General features: G+C 38.9%; 1 protein-coding gene across 1 annotated transcript in view; it reads right to left on the bottom strand.

The window, feature by feature from the left end:
* trappc9 (trafficking protein particle complex subunit 9) overlaps window positions 1–16,717 on the bottom strand; it is a 353,332-nt gene that overhangs the window by 318,191 nt on the left and 18,424 nt on the right. The window contains exons 2-3 of the mRNA XM_078215491.1: window positions 9,645–10,245; window positions 5,079–5,224 (exon numbers count right to left, since the gene is read on the bottom strand). Of these exons, the coding sequence (XP_078071617.1) occupies window positions 5,079–5,224; window positions 9,645–10,228 (730 nt within the window). The 5' untranslated portion in view covers window positions 10,229–10,245. The remainder of the gene's footprint in view (window positions 1–5,078; window positions 5,225–9,644; window positions 10,246–16,717) is intronic.

The raw sequence follows: 16,717 nt of genomic DNA, 5'->3' as shown, positions 1-16,717 counted from the left end.
ACTCTCAATGTTCTACTCTTACTTACCTAATTGTAGCTAGAGAATAATTTGCAAGGGTTTCCTCCTCCTGCCCTTGCACTGTAACCAGTGGTGTCCCCCAAGATTCAATCCTTGGCCTCCTCCTTTTCTGATCCACATGTTCTAAAATGTATTTATGGGATGTGAGCATCACTGACTAGGCCAGCATTTACTGGTCATCCATGTTGCCCCTTGACATGATCATCTGAAGGCACAGCATTAATTTTCACATGTACATTCATAACACCCAGGTTAAGCCAGACAGTTCGGAGAGGAGCTCCCAACCTCACATTCATGCCATTTCTAAAAATTGTGTATTTCCACCTCCATAACATCACTCTACTTCATCCCTGCCTCAGTTCGTGCTGCTGAAACCCTAATCTGTGTCTTCATGAACTCAAGGCTGGGTTTTTCCGACACATTCCTGGCTGGTCTTCTACATTCTACCCTCCATAAACCTGAGATAATCCAAACCTCAGCTGCCTGTGACTTAACTCACAGCAAATGCCTGTTCCCCATCACCCATGCTCGCACACCTACACTGACTCCCAGTCAAGCAATGTCTTGATTTTTAAATTGTTTTCAAATCCTTCCATGGCCTTGCCCCTTCCTATCCCAATCTCCCCAACCCCAACAAACCTCCTAGATAAGAGTTCCCCAAATTCTGGGCTCTTGTGCATTCCCAATCATAATTACTGCATGATCGATTAGCATGTCTTCCAATTGCTTTAACCTAAAATTCCATCCCTACATCGCTCCACTTCTATAGCTAGTCCTCAAACCTACAATACAATTGGTTCCTGAAAACCGCACCTCAAGTTGAAATGTCATACATTGGAACCAATTTTCCCGTAAGTGAAAGGTTTGGTTCCTGAACCAAGGCCTGATACCCAGACTACAAAAACAATACAGAATTTTATACTCAATCAAATAAAAAAAAATACAAGTTATAAAATATAAATTTTTAAGAAAAACTTTGGAAACGCAGAGCGGGATTTCCAACCCCAGGGTCAGAAAAGCCCACCCGAAGTCAACAGACCTTTGCAAGGCCCGCCCCCATCCTCTATGATTTCCGTGGCAGGCAGGATGGAAAAATTCCAGCCAAAGATTCGCCAAGTAAAAACACGTCAGAACAAAGTGTCAAGTCAGGGAGATGGCAGTGCAGAATGTTGATTTGCACATATAAATGTTTGAACTGGTTCACTGGCGTTGTAAAGTCAAAACCGACGCAAATTCAAAATATTCCCGTCAAGCGCGGCACGGTAGCACAAGGGCGGCACGGTAGCACAGTGGTTAGCACTGCTGCTTCACAGCTCCAGGGACCTGGGTTCGATTCCCGGCTTGGGTCACTGTCTGTGTGGAGTTTGCACATTCTCCTCGTGTCTGCGTGGGTTTCCTCCAGGTGCTCCGGTTTCCTCCCACAGTCCAAAGATGTGCGGGTTAGGTTGATTGACTATGCTAAAAAAATTGCCCTTAGTGTCTTGAGATGTGTAGGTTAGAGAGATTAGTGAGTGGATATGGGGGTAGGGCCTGGGTGGGATTGTGGTCGGTGCAGACTCGATGGGCCGAATGGCCTCTTTCTGTACTGTCGGGTTTCTATGATTTCTAAGTGCAGTTCATTGTAACACAAACATCGTAAAGTCAAGGATTGCCTGCACCCCGTTTTTTTTCCTTTAAGGGACTTCTTAGACTAAGCTTTTGGTCATCTGACCCAACACCTCCTTACGTAGCTCAGTATCATACTTTAGTTTATAATGCGCTTTGGAGTACTTTGGGATATTTCATGACGTTAAACATGTTATAACATCAGCACTGCCCCCCACCCCCTCCCACCACCCAAGGATCAGGTCACCTCATATTTTAATTCATAGAATCATCATAGAAACCCTACAGTACAGAAAGAGGCCATTCGGCCCATCGAGTCTGCACCGACCACAATCCCACCCAGGCCCTACCCCCATATCCCTACATATTTTACCCACTAATCCCTCTAATCTATGCATCCCAGGACACTAAGGGGCAATTTTAGCATGGCCAATCAACCTAACCCGCACATCTTTGGACTGTGGGAGGAAACCGGAGCACCCGGAGGAAACCCACGCAGACACGAGGAGAATGTGCAAACTCCACACAGACAGTGACCCAAGCCGGGAATCGAACCCAGGTCCCTGGAGCTGTGAAGCAGCAGTGCTAACCACTGTGCTACCGTGCCGCCCCACCTTGTTCCCAACCTGTCTCAGCTCCTCCCTCAGGATTCCATTAAGCCTCAAGATAAGCTCAAGGAACAGCACCTCATCTTCACCCAAGCACCTTAGAGTTCAGGACTGAACAGAGTTTCATAATTTCAAGCCTAAACCCCACCCCCATGTTCTCTCCTTTTCCGTTGGATTTTATTACTTTTTTCCCCTCCTATTTGAAGTCAGACAACAGTTGATCATTCTGCCATTCACAATTCCTCTGGACACATCTTAACTTTCCTTGTCCCATCACCACTCCCTTTGGCTCTGCATCACCAACAGTCTGTCATTTCATCTCTCCTGTCTTCCACCCTATCACACGCCTTCACTCTTCTTTTTCCAGCCTACGCCCTTCACACTTGTTCAAAACCGATTCAATTTTTAACATTTCCCAGTTCTGATGAAAGGTTGTTGACCTGAAAAGGTTAATTCTGTTTCTCTCTCTCCACGTACACTGCATGGCCTACTGAGTATTTCCAACTTTCTCCTGTTTGTATTTAGGATAAATTGGCAGCCTTTGCTGGGACCTGGTATATTCTGATCTTCTGTTCCCACCACCACAATACCAAGCAACTAAATTAGGGGGATAGAAGAAAATAACATTCAACAATCTAGTACATACAATTACTTAAATCTTGAATATTCTCAACTACATTGGTCAAATTTAAAAAGGATTCTCAAAAGAAATTTAGCATGCCAATTTTGGGAAGCTCCTCAGCCCTACCTAAAATGCCTGTTCTTGTCTCAGTGAATTGTGGAATATATCATGCTTTCAATAGATGCAATGTGAAACTTATTCTACATTTGTTGAATAGGCATGCCAATTTACAGCTGGTCAGACATGAACAGATATCCAGAATTAGGCAAGAATCAAAACAGAATTATCAAAAGGTTATGTGGCTCAGTTGTATATAATTTTCATGGACAAACCTCTCTCATAGTAGCATATAATCTTTTGACAGGACATTATTATTCCATCTAGCCCACCCATAGAAGTTTACCGTTATGTGAATAGCCATGATTCTGAAACTAGTCACCCCACATAACATGACCCAACAAGGAGATTATCCAGTCCTTTCTGAATGGCCTAGCTGCTCAATTCCAATATTATGCTCAGCAATTCCATCAACCATTTTTTGAAAAGGTGATGCCTGCATTTCTTGCTTTTCTTTGATAACTCAATTTTGAACTGTATATTAAGTCCATAACGTTTATGCTCAATATTACCATCTTGTGTCCCATACCCAAGAAAATTTTAAAAAGATGATCAAATTGTCTCACATCCCATTCCAGGGTATCTAATCTTGCTCAATATCTCAGTCCTCTTAGCACAGGAATCAGCCTCAAAAGATTCCACTTACTCCCTCCAATAATTCATGTTTCACATGATACAGAGAATAAAACTGAACTAACTGCTTTCGATGCAGCCTCACAAACCTCAGTAATACTATCCTTCAATTAGAAGGTGCACCTGCTTGTTATAAATTCCAACATTTTATCGGCTTTCTGGCCCACTTGTAAATACAACATTAATTTAATTGACCTAATTATAAAACCTGCCAATCTGATATCTGCACTGTTACCTCAAGTTTGTTATTATTTAACAGATATTCCACATTCTTAATTATTCTACCAAATTTCATTACTTTACTTTTATTGCGAAGAATTTCATCTCACCACTTCACCCATTAAAGTAACACATCCAGAAACCTTTAGGTTATTGCACATTAATTAGCTGCATTAGCCACTGCACCCAGTTTGGTATTTCAAACAAACATTCCATCCTTTAAGTCACCGCTAAAAAATGTGGCCCCAACAACACCTGCGTGACTCCATTAGCAACCAGTTTCTATTTTACCCACATGGGTAACAACCTTTTGCTTTTCACCCTTTAGCAGTGCATCACCCCAGCTTAAAACCCTCGTCATTGACAAGGTTCAATATTCTTTGTAAAACAAGACAGAAGCTTATTCATAGAATCCCTACAGTACAGAAGGAGGCCACTCGGCCCATCAAGCCTGCACCGATAACAATCCCACCTGATCCCTTTAACCCCACATATTTACCCTGCTAATCCCCCCGAAACTAGTCAATTTAGGATGGCCAATCAACCCAACCCGCACATCTTTGGGCTGTGGGAGGAAACTGCAGCACACGGAGGAAACCCTCGCAGACATGGGGAGAATGTGCAAATTCCACACAGACAGTGACTGAAGCTGGGAATCGAACCCAGGTCCCTGGGGCTATGAGGCAGCAGTGCTAATCACTGCACGTCACCTTCCTCCTCCCTTTGCCATTGTTTTCTCCCCTACTCGATCTACCCACGTTGACAAAGTGCTACTGCAATATCACTGTCTTTTGGTCAATGTACATCACACAATTGTTAATCATTCCACTTTGCTAAAAAGACAAGAAACCACAGCCCAGCATGCAATCCAAAGAGCCAAAAAGGTTATTTTTTAAATTTCAAATTATGTCCATTTTAATAGTCATATAGCATTGCAGGGTTTCCAGTGGGAGCAACAATGTAGCTCAGACAAAACAAATATATTGTTGGATTTATTCAAATACATTACCAACCATCCTCAATCTTATTTTACTTGGCGTGCGATAAAAAGAGAGAAATGGCCATTTTCCACATACAATCAAAAGAGAAATTACCATTTTGCTCCATATTTACAGATCAGTTTTTCTAAAAAAACAATCATACTTTGAAATCTTACTTTTAGCTCTAATCAGAATAGACAACCAGTGATGGCACACTTTAGGCACAATCATTCACAATTTACAACATCAATTAATTTTATACACCAAATAACTCACCTCCCAACCAGAGAAAGTCATTCACAGAGCGAAGTAGTTCTACAGCCATATGGTAATGCACAAGAGCGTCTTGCAGCATGCCCGCTTGCAAACAAAGATCACCAACATGTTTCCGCATTCTGCCTTGACAACGCTTCTTATAATGTCTATAACATCAAAACAAAATACTTGTTAGGGCAATATGATTCCAGTAGGTGTAGTCTGTGAAAGTTTAATGCATATTTACTCATACTTTTGATTAGACCCTTTGAATTTCCATTTCCACATTGGTCAATGAAGCAATACCAAAGTAGCATTATAGGTTAACTAGATTCTAATAACTTATTTGTTCTGTTTCATACAAACATTAGATTACAATGAACAGCATACTACAAGAGAACCAATCTACGATCGCAAGGCTCTCATTCCAATCAAAACAAATATAACTGGACTTGAAGTAATTCTTGTCAGCTGGTTTCCCATTTAACCAGAATTTTTAAAAAATGCTTAAATTGTAATCTAATTCCAATAATTGACCAGATGGTATGTGGTTTTCAATATTTCAGCATCTGCAGTTCAAATAGTTTACAGTGCACACTGATTGAAATAAAAAGCAGAAATATAAATATTCCGTTTTCTCAGAAACAAAGTTCTCATGATAAAATCTGTTCATGCCTTCAATAGTTTTCATGAAATAAAAATAACTTGAAAGACTAAGAAGAATATTTCTTTCCGAACATTCAGAATAAATAAAAACAAATCCTAAGTTTATGATCCTCCAGTTAAATATTCCAATGACATCAAGTGTTGATGAATTCCAGCACCAACACAAGTCTTGACTGAGGTCAAAACCAGACGTCCCACAGGTGACGTGCAAAACAAAAGCTGGAAGCACAGTGAAGTGTATTTTAATTCAGCCAGTTGTGAATTTTGCTAAAAACAAATTAAGAAATTTACTATTTTTTTTCCACATTTTCAAAAGACACGTTACTAGGTCATCTAGAAATTATGCAGTATGTTGTATTTACTTGGAGATGGTTACCACACACCTTCTTGTTCATTATTGCATTAATTTCTGAAGCCATGTTTCAAAGCTCAGTGCAAACTAAACAGCCAAAAAATTTAAAGATTACTAACTGCTCGATGGAATTATTCTTAAAAAGGAACAGTTCAGCGGTGACTGTATGATTCAGCACGGTACAATTCATGTCACATCAAAATGTATTTACATTACAACTCCACATCTATATGATAAAACCATGAATGCCCAAGAGTGGACCATTGAATATCAGAACAATCCAAACTGAATGTGTTTTCTTTTCAATCTGGTTAACAATTACACCAAATTAAAACAACAACTTGGTTTATAAAACCAGAACAAAACTTTAAAGTAAAAAAAAGCTACAATGTTATTTCAGTGTAAATGATTTTACAGGTATTTGAGCAATAACTACTATTTCAGCATTCACCCAAAGGCACAAAAAAATAAATTGGTATGTTGCAGTTGAAACAAGAGGTTTGCAAATTTCTGAGCGGTAAAGAACCATAGAAGGGGTAAAGTCCTTTTAGTAACACAATGGTACATGTCCAGGCTTTAAACCATTGTAAGCCATTACATTAAACAGTGAAGCCCTAAAATTATATAGGATACCAACATCAATCTGAAATTCCTTCTACACTATTTCAGGAACAGTGTAAATCAGTTATTGATCATATTAATTAACAGTTCCACTTAAAATAGTGGAGACAGAAATTTTGGGCAAACTTTTCCCAGTATAATTCCCCAGTATAATCCAAAAACCATTTTTACAAATAATTTTAACAAATTATGCCCTTCAGTTTTAATCCACCATCCTTTACCATTACCAACATAGCAGCATAAAGCTGTATTCCAAGTTAGAGTTCAATCAAACTGAATCATATACCGTAGTTCGTACAATCTGTTTATCCCTTGTGTGCATAAATACACAGTCACCACCAAGCCCAAGCATTTTATGAAATCATGGCAATTTCAAAACTAGCTTCACAGCATGGTTTTGTTTGGCTATGCATGAAATCTTAATAGCTTTAAAATAAAACCTGCTGATATGGGATATTTATTTTCCTATCGGGCTATTTTAATAGTTCAATGAACAAATGTGATTTTTTTTTAAATTTCATCAGGCAGAAGGAGTATAGCAGTTGGGAGCATGAGCTTTTGGGTGAAGACTACAGCTCACCTTTTCACACCCAATAATAAACTCATAGGACAGTGTTGGAAAAAAAGAAACAAGAATAAGAAATAATTTGAGAAAACCATATGAATAATTTAACAAAAATCAGGAAACTTCCCACAATTTATTTACATTGGTATAAGAAAAATAACTAAAGAGGGAAAATAAATAGATAACAACACTGCACAAAAAGGTCTCAAATGACAACTAGCTAGCTGATTAGCAAAACAGTTCACAGATCCTGAGTTTTGATGCTGCTGACTTACCAACCACTCAAAAAGTCTGAACAAATTTAACAACTTGACATCCAGTTTTCAGCCTTTCAATTGTATGACAATAATTAAAATTAGGATCTTGTGTTTAAAGAATCAACTTGTAATTATATAGTACCTTGTCACATTCTTCTCACTTCAAAACACTTCTGAATCCATGAATTATTTTGAACCACAGTTATTTAAGTAGACAGATGTGGTGGTAGATTATGCATACTAACAACACTTTCCTAACTAACGAGAGAGAGAGTCAGGATAAATGGGTTATTTTCAGGTTGTCAAGTGCCACAGGGATCAGTGCTGTGGCCTCAACTATTTTAAAAATGACTCGAATTAAGGAAACAATTGCATTATAGCCAAATTTGCTAAGGCCACGAAGATAGATAGGAAAGCAAGTCATGAGGATAAAAAGAATTTGAAAAAGAATATAGATAAGTTAAGTGGGCTAAAAAAGGTAGATGGAGTATAACGTAGACCAAATATAAACTTGTCCACTTCAGCAGGAAAAATAGAAAAGCAGTATATTATGTAAATGAAGCTAGGTTGCAGAACTCTTGTGATACCAAGGGACCTGGGTGTCCTGGTACATGAATCACAAAAAGTTAGTCTGCAGGTACAGCAAGTGGTAAGTTGGTGTTTATTGTAAAGGGAATGGAATTTAAAAGTAGGGAAGTTCTGCTGCAGCTGTACAGGACCTTAATTAGACTACTCCAAGTTTTGGTCCCCTTATTTAAGAAAAAATCTAATTGAAGCACTTCAGAGGACGCTCAGTCAACTAATTCCTGAGTAAAGGAGTTATCTTATGGAGGAACAGGTTGAACAGGTTGGGCCTTGTATTCAATGGAATTTAGATGAATGAGAAGCTCTCTTGTTTAAGCACACAAGGTTCTGGGAGAATTTGACAGGATGGATACTGACAGGAAGCTTCTCCTTACAGAGACTAGAACTAGGGGGTAGAATTTTAAAATAAAGGGTTTCCCACTTAAAATGGAGATGAGAAAAAGTTTGCTTATCCGAGGGTCATTATTTTGTGGAATTCTCTTCCACAGAGAGGTCATTGGATATTTTTAAGACCAGAGTTAGATAACTTTATGATTTACAAGGGAATAGGCAGGAAAGTAGATTTGAGGCCACAATCAGATCAGCCATGATTTATCAAAATGGAATAGCCTATTCCTCCTCCCAGTGCGTATGCTCTTGACATCAAGATCTTCAAAATTCCTGCATTAACATCTTTTGACATGCATACAATGTGTAACTACAATGTGTGCTATTTCCCATCTGTCCAGAGCAAACTCAATGTAATTGAGTGACACAACTGTGACATTCCCCACCAGTCGCCCTATCCTCACCCCAACCTGTCCCAAAATGACATGAATCTAAATTTGTCTTTTGAATTCCAAAAGGAGCTTGAAGTTTCAGGGAACTAGTCTAAAAAAATCAGCTTCACTGCTTTGTCCCTTAAAAAAAGTACAAGGCATGCATTCACGTGGAGGATCTAACATTTATACGGAAAACATGTAGTTCAAATTTCAATTATACAGAGCAATTTATAACGGAGGCACATGTACCAGAAAAACATCTTACACAATTCCACTATGTTTAAAAGAACAGAGTGAAACAGTAAATTCTCTTTTGAGAATAGCAGCCAGTAATAAATTTCTACCAACACTGCCTTTGGACATTTGTGTTCTTCAAGTAATGGACATCAAGATCGATGTTTTAACTGTAATTCACCAGTGAATCAAAACAATTCCTGGCAATTGTGTTTAAACTTCAGTCAAGAGATTTAAAGATAGCACGTCAATCACCACCTCTGGGGAATTACATCCCACGTGCAAATATTAAAGTTCTCATCAAAATCCATTTTTAATTGTTATAAATTGTCTTTTAAAGATGGAATATAATGGAGTACGTTAAGTATAACAACAAAATGCATAAATCCTTTGTGAGCTGGATTATAATTCATCAGAAATACTTGACACACTTCACTACTATCCTTGCTTGACTATAAATAAAATTCCCAACATTATACAGTCAGCTATATTATAGAACTCTAAAATTGCCAATGTGTTAACTTCAAGTAATAAGCAATTACTCACCTGCTGTCCGTATCTAGGCCTACAAAATCTTTCTTTTCAAATGGCACACACAGTAATTGAATTTTGTCTCCCGATTTATCCGTTGCTCTGTCAAGACGTTTGGATTCCAAAACAATGAACAATGATTCGATAAAATCTTCCACTTTCTTTTCTATGGTTTCACACTCATCGTAACTAGAATAAAAGGCAACATCAGTGCGAGGTTGCTCAGCAATTTCCCCCTGCAGCCCAAAGACAAACAAACGTGAATCATACAGTGTAGAACCATAAATTTCTTTCTGCAGATGAAATTTCTCCGATGTCTGTGGCCAGTCCTTTGCATTGCAACACTGCGTGATAGCTATTAGCCCAACAACTTTCCGATGAGTCTGAAAGTCTCCCCATTCATTGTTTTCAGGTGGGTAATGGTGTCTGTAACGAATATATAGAACACGCTGTGAATCCCGAAGATTAATCTGATTGGCAACAGCAATTTTCTTGTAAATCTTGAAAAACTGCTCTTCCGGTACAATTCCCACAGGTTGGACAATGACTAAAAGACTCTGATGGTCCTCAGCACACTGCATATAGTCAGGGACACTCATTCTCCATCAACTGAAATCTGGTTAATGAGAAAAAAAACATTATTGCTCTTTCAATTTTAATAAGGTTGTTTATTAAACTTTCAAAAGAAAAACTAGTTCATATTAGTCACTTATTAATTAACTATGGCAAGATCATTTTAACTTTATACTGATACTGAAATGTAATTCAACCTACATGAGAATTAAAATGAAAAAATTACTACTGTCTCAATAGGGGCATTAAAACAAATTAAGGTTTAGAAATAAACTTTAAGTTATACAATTCTATACACTTAAATGGAGTAAACTAAAATTGCAAATCACTATTTTATTGGCATCTGTTTAGAACCGTGATAATCAACTATTCTCCATACCTTCTGCAAAAATACATTTCAGTGTCATGCAACAACTGGTGGAGATAATCAGGTTTTGTCATTTAAATGATCAAATGAAAATTAATTTAAAATTGTACAATATCATCATGCCATTCACATAGATGTCATGACTTCTAGCATTTCTCATGTGGTCTCAACTGTTGAAGATCACAACTGTTTCTTAGCTCATTAACACTCGTGTGCTAAGTCTTCCATCGCACACATCTAATTTTAGGGCTTCGAAATGCTTTGGTTCAGTTGTAACTTCCTTATGCATTCAAATCTTACTCCAAATACTTGATCAACCAATTTAAACTTTCAGTTCGATACAGTACTGAGGAAATGTTACACCATCAGACCAATGACTCAATTTGTCGTCAAATATCCCACAGCACTAATCAAAGATCAGAGAAATTCTCCGAGCATACCACAGCCACCACACTATCCTACCTCGCTGTAAACCACAGCATTTCTTCTATTAACAAGTACTTCTTGGCTGCAGAGTCCTCTGGGAAATGCAGAGGTGCAACAAGTGCACATTATTCCATTCCACATATCACTGATTGGCTACATTTTACAAATTCAACACAATTTAGAGGGCTATTGAACAAATGTTAATGACTGACCAGCCACAAAATAAAACCAAAGAATATCAATCTGAAAATTGTTGAAGTGATAGCTCCTTTTGTGTCCTTTACCTCTTATAAATCAAAATTCATACCCAAGAACAACCATTTGTAGTGCCAAACAGCAACAAGATGAATGCCCAGTTAATCTGCTTTTGGTGGTGTTGCTTAGGGTGTGATGTTCTGCAAAAATAAATTTCAGTGTCATGCAACAACTGGTTTAGATAATCAGGTTTTGATTTAGAATCATAGAATCCCTACAGTGCAGAAGGAGGCCATTCGGTCCATCAAATCTGCACCAACCACAATCCCACCCAGGCCCTATTCTCGTAACCCCACATATTTACCCTACTAATCCCCTGATACTAGGGTCAATTTAGCATGGCCAATCAACCTAACTCGCACATCTTTGGACTGTGGGAGGAAACCAGTGCACCCGGAGGAAACCCACAGAGACACGGAGAAAATGTGCAAACGCCACACAGATTTATTTTAAAAGTCAAATTAAAATTCACCAAAAAAAATTAAAACCTGTACAACATCATCATGGCATTCACAGAGATGTCATGATTTCTAGCATTTCACATGTGGTCTCTACTGTTTTGAAGATCAAGACTTTTTTCTCAGCTCAATAAAACTCTCAGATACTCGTAGACAATTCCATCTAGAATAGACAGGCAGATATAAACAGATAGTGCTGAAAATACTCTGCAGGTCAAGCAGCAGCTGTGTAGCGAGAAACAGAGTTAATGTTTCTGTTTAATATCTTTCCCACCCCACATATGCTGTCTGACCTCCTGAATATTGCACATTTACTCTTCTTTATTTCAGATTTCTGGCATTTGCCATATTTTGTTTTTATAGTAGCCCAAGTCCAATATATGAATAGAACAAGTGCTGAAAATACTCTGCAGGTCAAGCAGCAGCTGTGTAGTGAGAAACAGAGTTAATGTTTCTGTTTAATATTTTTCCCACCCCACATATGCTGTCTGACCTCCTGAATATTGCACATTTACTCTTCTTTATTTCAGATTTCTGGCATTTGCCATATTTTGTTTTCATAGTAGCCCAAGTCCAATATATGAATAGAACAAGTGCTGAAAATACTCTGCAGGTCAAGCAGCAGCTGTGTAGCGAGAAACAGAGTTAATGTTTCTGTTTAATATCTTTCCCACCCCACATATGCTGTCTGACCTCCTGAATATTGCACATTTACTCTTCTTTATTTCAGATTTCTGGCATTTGCCATATTTTGTTTTCATAGTAGCCCAAGTCCAATATATGAATAGAACAAGTGCTGAAAATACTCTGCAGGTCAAGCAGCAGCTGTGTAGCGAGAAACAGAGTTAATGTTTCTGTTTAATATCTTTCCCACCCCACATATGCTGTCTGACCTCCTGAATATTGCACATTTACTCTTCTTTATTTCAGATTTCTGGCATTTGCCATATTTTGTTTTCATAGTAGCCCAAGTCCAATATATGAATAGAACAAGTGCTGAAAATACTCTGCAGGTCAAGCAGCAGCTGTGTAGCGAGAAACAGAGTTAACGTTTCTGTTTAATATCTTTCCCACCCCACATATGCTGTCTGACCTCCTGAATATTGCACATTTACTCTTCTTTATTTTAGATTTCTGGCATTTGCCATATTTTGTTTTCATAGTAGCCCAAGTCCAATATATGAATAGAACAAGTGAGCAGGTGAAAGAAACTCTGACCACCCAAAATTCCAAAGGCACAAAATATCGAATGCGACCACTACTATTCCCCAGCAGTCTCCAAAACAAAAAGGCGCTTGACTCGCACTCAAACAGTTTCCCAATCCAGTCGGGTGAAAAGCTGCAGACGAATGTCCACATCCACACAAGTAGTTGGCACCCGAAACAAACAAAGTTTCACTAGCTAACAGATATTCTGACAATGGCTTTTCTTCAGAAATAAATCGAAGAGGGAAGTCTCCACCATAGCACATGTACAATCAGGATACCAACTGAACTGAGGGCCCACAGCCTCTTCCTTTTAAAAAAAAAGTAACATTTATTACAACTTTCAAGTATCTAATGTTCCAGGTATAACAGTTTTGCATCCATCTGAAGAAAAGGAGGAGGACCTCCATTTACAACCAAAACATGCCTCTGCTAATCTCTTGTTCTACCTACTGAATCTAAATTTCCAACGTGTTCATTCATTTATGCATTGACTACATGGCTTTGCAGCATAACAAGATGGACTTACCTCACTTCCTAATTGCTTGCTGTACCTGCATGCAAACTTTGTGTTCCTTGTACAAGTACACAAGTCCCTCTAAATGTTCACAAATCCTATGCCTTTTTAAAAAAAATTTTGTTTTGTTTTTTGACCAAAGCAAATAACCTCACGTTTGACTCCACCTGCCACCTCAAATTCCACTCACTGAACCTATCTGTATCTCTCTGCAGCATATTCTCCTCACAGCTTACATAGCCCTCCAGCTTTGTATCAGCAAACTTACATACATTACTGTTTCTGCATCTAACTCATTAATACAACTTCTAAATAGCTGATACCTCAGCACTAACCCTTGCAGCACTCCACCAATCACCACCTACATGTTGAAAATGCCCCATTTAACTCTAATCTTGTGCTTTAACCTTCAATGTTATGTTACACCTTATCAAATGCCTTTATGAAATCCAAATGTGTTACATTTTCTGCTTCGCATTTTTCTCAAAAAATTCTAGTAAGTTTGTCAAATACAATTTTTGATGACTGGTAATAGGCTACCAGTAGTTTTCTATTTTATTTTTACTCTCCCTCATTTCTTGAATTGCTAACTTCTAATCTGCTGGGACCATTCTAGAATTGGGAATCAATGAGTTAAGAAGATCTAGAATAATGCAGAGAGTGGAAATGTTCTTCATCCACAAAAAGTCACATACGGTCAGTGTCTTAAATAGCCTCTCCTCATCAAACTTCAACTGCCCAGCTTCATATGCCGATTCCCGTTTAAAACTGTGGGCAGAGGTGTGAAAGTGTGTGTTTGGCGCCTCGAAACCAGACAGCTCCAGGTTGATAAGACACATCAGCCTTAATTGCCAGTGCACCTAGGAGAAAGGAACTCTGATTTCAAAACTCCCAGTCATGGGTTAACTAATAAGGTATACATTGGCTGACAGAGCAGAAGATCACAAAAAAAACCTATAGATTGCATCGTGGTGTAAAGACTAGATAAGGCTTTTCAGCAGCTTATCCAGGCAAACGATAACTCAAAATTAAACCAGCATCCTTTCAGCTGCTGCACTTGCGACACACATTGCATCAATGTATTTAGCTGCCTTGGGAGTGGGAGAAGCTATGCACAAATCCCACCCACTTACATGTACACAATATGCAGATTGTTCAGCAAAAACACCAGACATACCAAGCCCTGTGGTGATGGGGAAGTGACAATAAGGACAAGTGGAGGATGCCACTTTCAGTCTTCATTCATAACCCTGCCCACATGTGGCTTCAGGGTGATGGTCACTCTCCAGGGATCAGGGCAGATGTGAAGTTTGTATCCTCCTGGACAACAGGCAAAGCACTGCCTTCCCCATTTGAGGAAAAGGAAGAAAGGAAACTCTAAACACAGCCTGTTCTCCATACACCTGTCAGGTTATCACTGCTGGTTAGTCATCCATTCATACAGTTGAAACGTAAAGAACAAAACTACTCATTATTGAATGAATAGTGGTTCATGGCAATGTCAGAACACTTCTAGATAACAATACAAGACCAGAATGCAAAATAGTCCCCACAGCATGAATATTGACAGGGACAACATTGACATAGCCACCCTAAGTAAAACAAGGCTTGCTGAGGAGTTTCAACTGGAGATTGGTGCACTCTACACATTCAACCAGGCTGACAGGTCCAAGGACCAATCTCTGCAGTCAGGCAGAAGCTTTGCCATTCGATCTGAACTAGCACATAAGCTTGACTCACTTCCATGTGTCAATCACTGGTCACCAAAGGTTTTTCACTTAAATCTCACCAGTAACCAGCAATATTCATCAGTGACCTTGCTCCAATAATACAAACAAAGTCAAAGAAACATTCTATGATGATTTCATCAAGAAAATTAGAATACCAACCCATCAGGACATTATGCTTGGTGATTTCAATGTCAAAGTGAGAACAGGTTGTAATATATGGAAAGGAGAACTACAACGTCATGAGCACCTGACAACAGCCAGCTCCTTTTTTGAGTGCAGTGCAGTGAGTCTGACCTAACTATCACAAACACAGTCTTCCAATAAGCAAACTAACAAAAAACAACTTGGATGTACCCATATCCAAACAATGGCACACGTTGGACCACCTTATTGTATCCACAGACCTCCAGGGCATGTGCTTTATCTGCTCCCTTAGAGTTTTGGAATGCTGATCTGACCATCAGTTTATTGAGTGTACTGTGCCTTTAAAGATAAAATCTAAAGCACTCTGGGACAGAGCCAAGCGACAAAGGAAGCTTAATGCAACTATTCTTAAAGACAAAGCCAAGAGACAAAACCAGAGCAGAAACTAACCATAACGATTGCTGAAATCCCAGGAGGACAATATTGCCATTGAAGATGCTTAAAGATATTGCTTATTGCATGGCATTACAAGTCTGAGGATTCATTAAATAGAAGCACCAAAGCTAATGCAACAATAACAACCAAGACAAAGGCAAGTATGATGCTCACAGATCTTACAAATCTGACAAGAAATTACCAGCAAGGAATGCCAGATACTATCACACAAAACACACTACAGGTCAAACTTCATGCAAAACACATGCTGCAGGCCAAGTTAAGGGATGCAGAATTGATAGTAAGAAAACATGGCTTATGAGCTTCAAGTAATTGCTGATTAAAAACAACCTAAAGGCTCTATGCAAAGGTCTAAAATCAGTCTATGGCACTAAAACCAATAGCGTGACATCCATCCTCTCTGCAGGTGACAATAAGCACCTATCAGATGGGCAGGAGATTCTCTCTCGTTAGGCAATCTCCTAAACCGACAATCCATAGTGTGAAATGATATCATTGAGTCACTTCCACAGCACTGCACTCTGGAAGACATTACTCTCTCAAGCGATCCTTCTCAAGTGATCGTCACAAAGGCCAGAAAGCAGGTTCCTATGGACAAGTCACCAGGAGCTGGCGACATACCATCTGAAGTATTCAAGTACAGAGGCAGTCACATGATTAGGAAAATCACAATTCTCTTCTGCCCAGTCTGGAACCAGGACGCTGTGCCTCAAGATTACAACTCATCGTTACAAATGGAAAGGAAGCAAGTTCATCTGTGACGAGCATCGTGGAATAGTACTTCTTCCCACAGCAGGAAGAAAGCTATTCTTAATTGGACTGTCACTCACCTCTAATTCTGGATACCCAGAATCAGAGTGGCTTCCATTCAAGACAGGGAACAGTGAACAGGATCTTTGCAGTGTATTAAATTCAAGAAAATTCCCATGAACAGAATATAAACATTCATATGGGGT

The sequence above is a fragment of the Mustelus asterias genome, chromosome 7, assembly GCF_964213995.1.
Source record: "Mustelus asterias chromosome 7, sMusAst1.hap1.1, whole genome shotgun sequence".
NCBI classification, from domain to species: domain Eukaryota; kingdom Metazoa; phylum Chordata; class Chondrichthyes; order Carcharhiniformes; family Triakidae; genus Mustelus; species Mustelus asterias.
The sequence above is the reverse complement of the archived record's forward strand: the minus strand, read 5'-3'. Positions and strand labels throughout refer to the sequence as shown.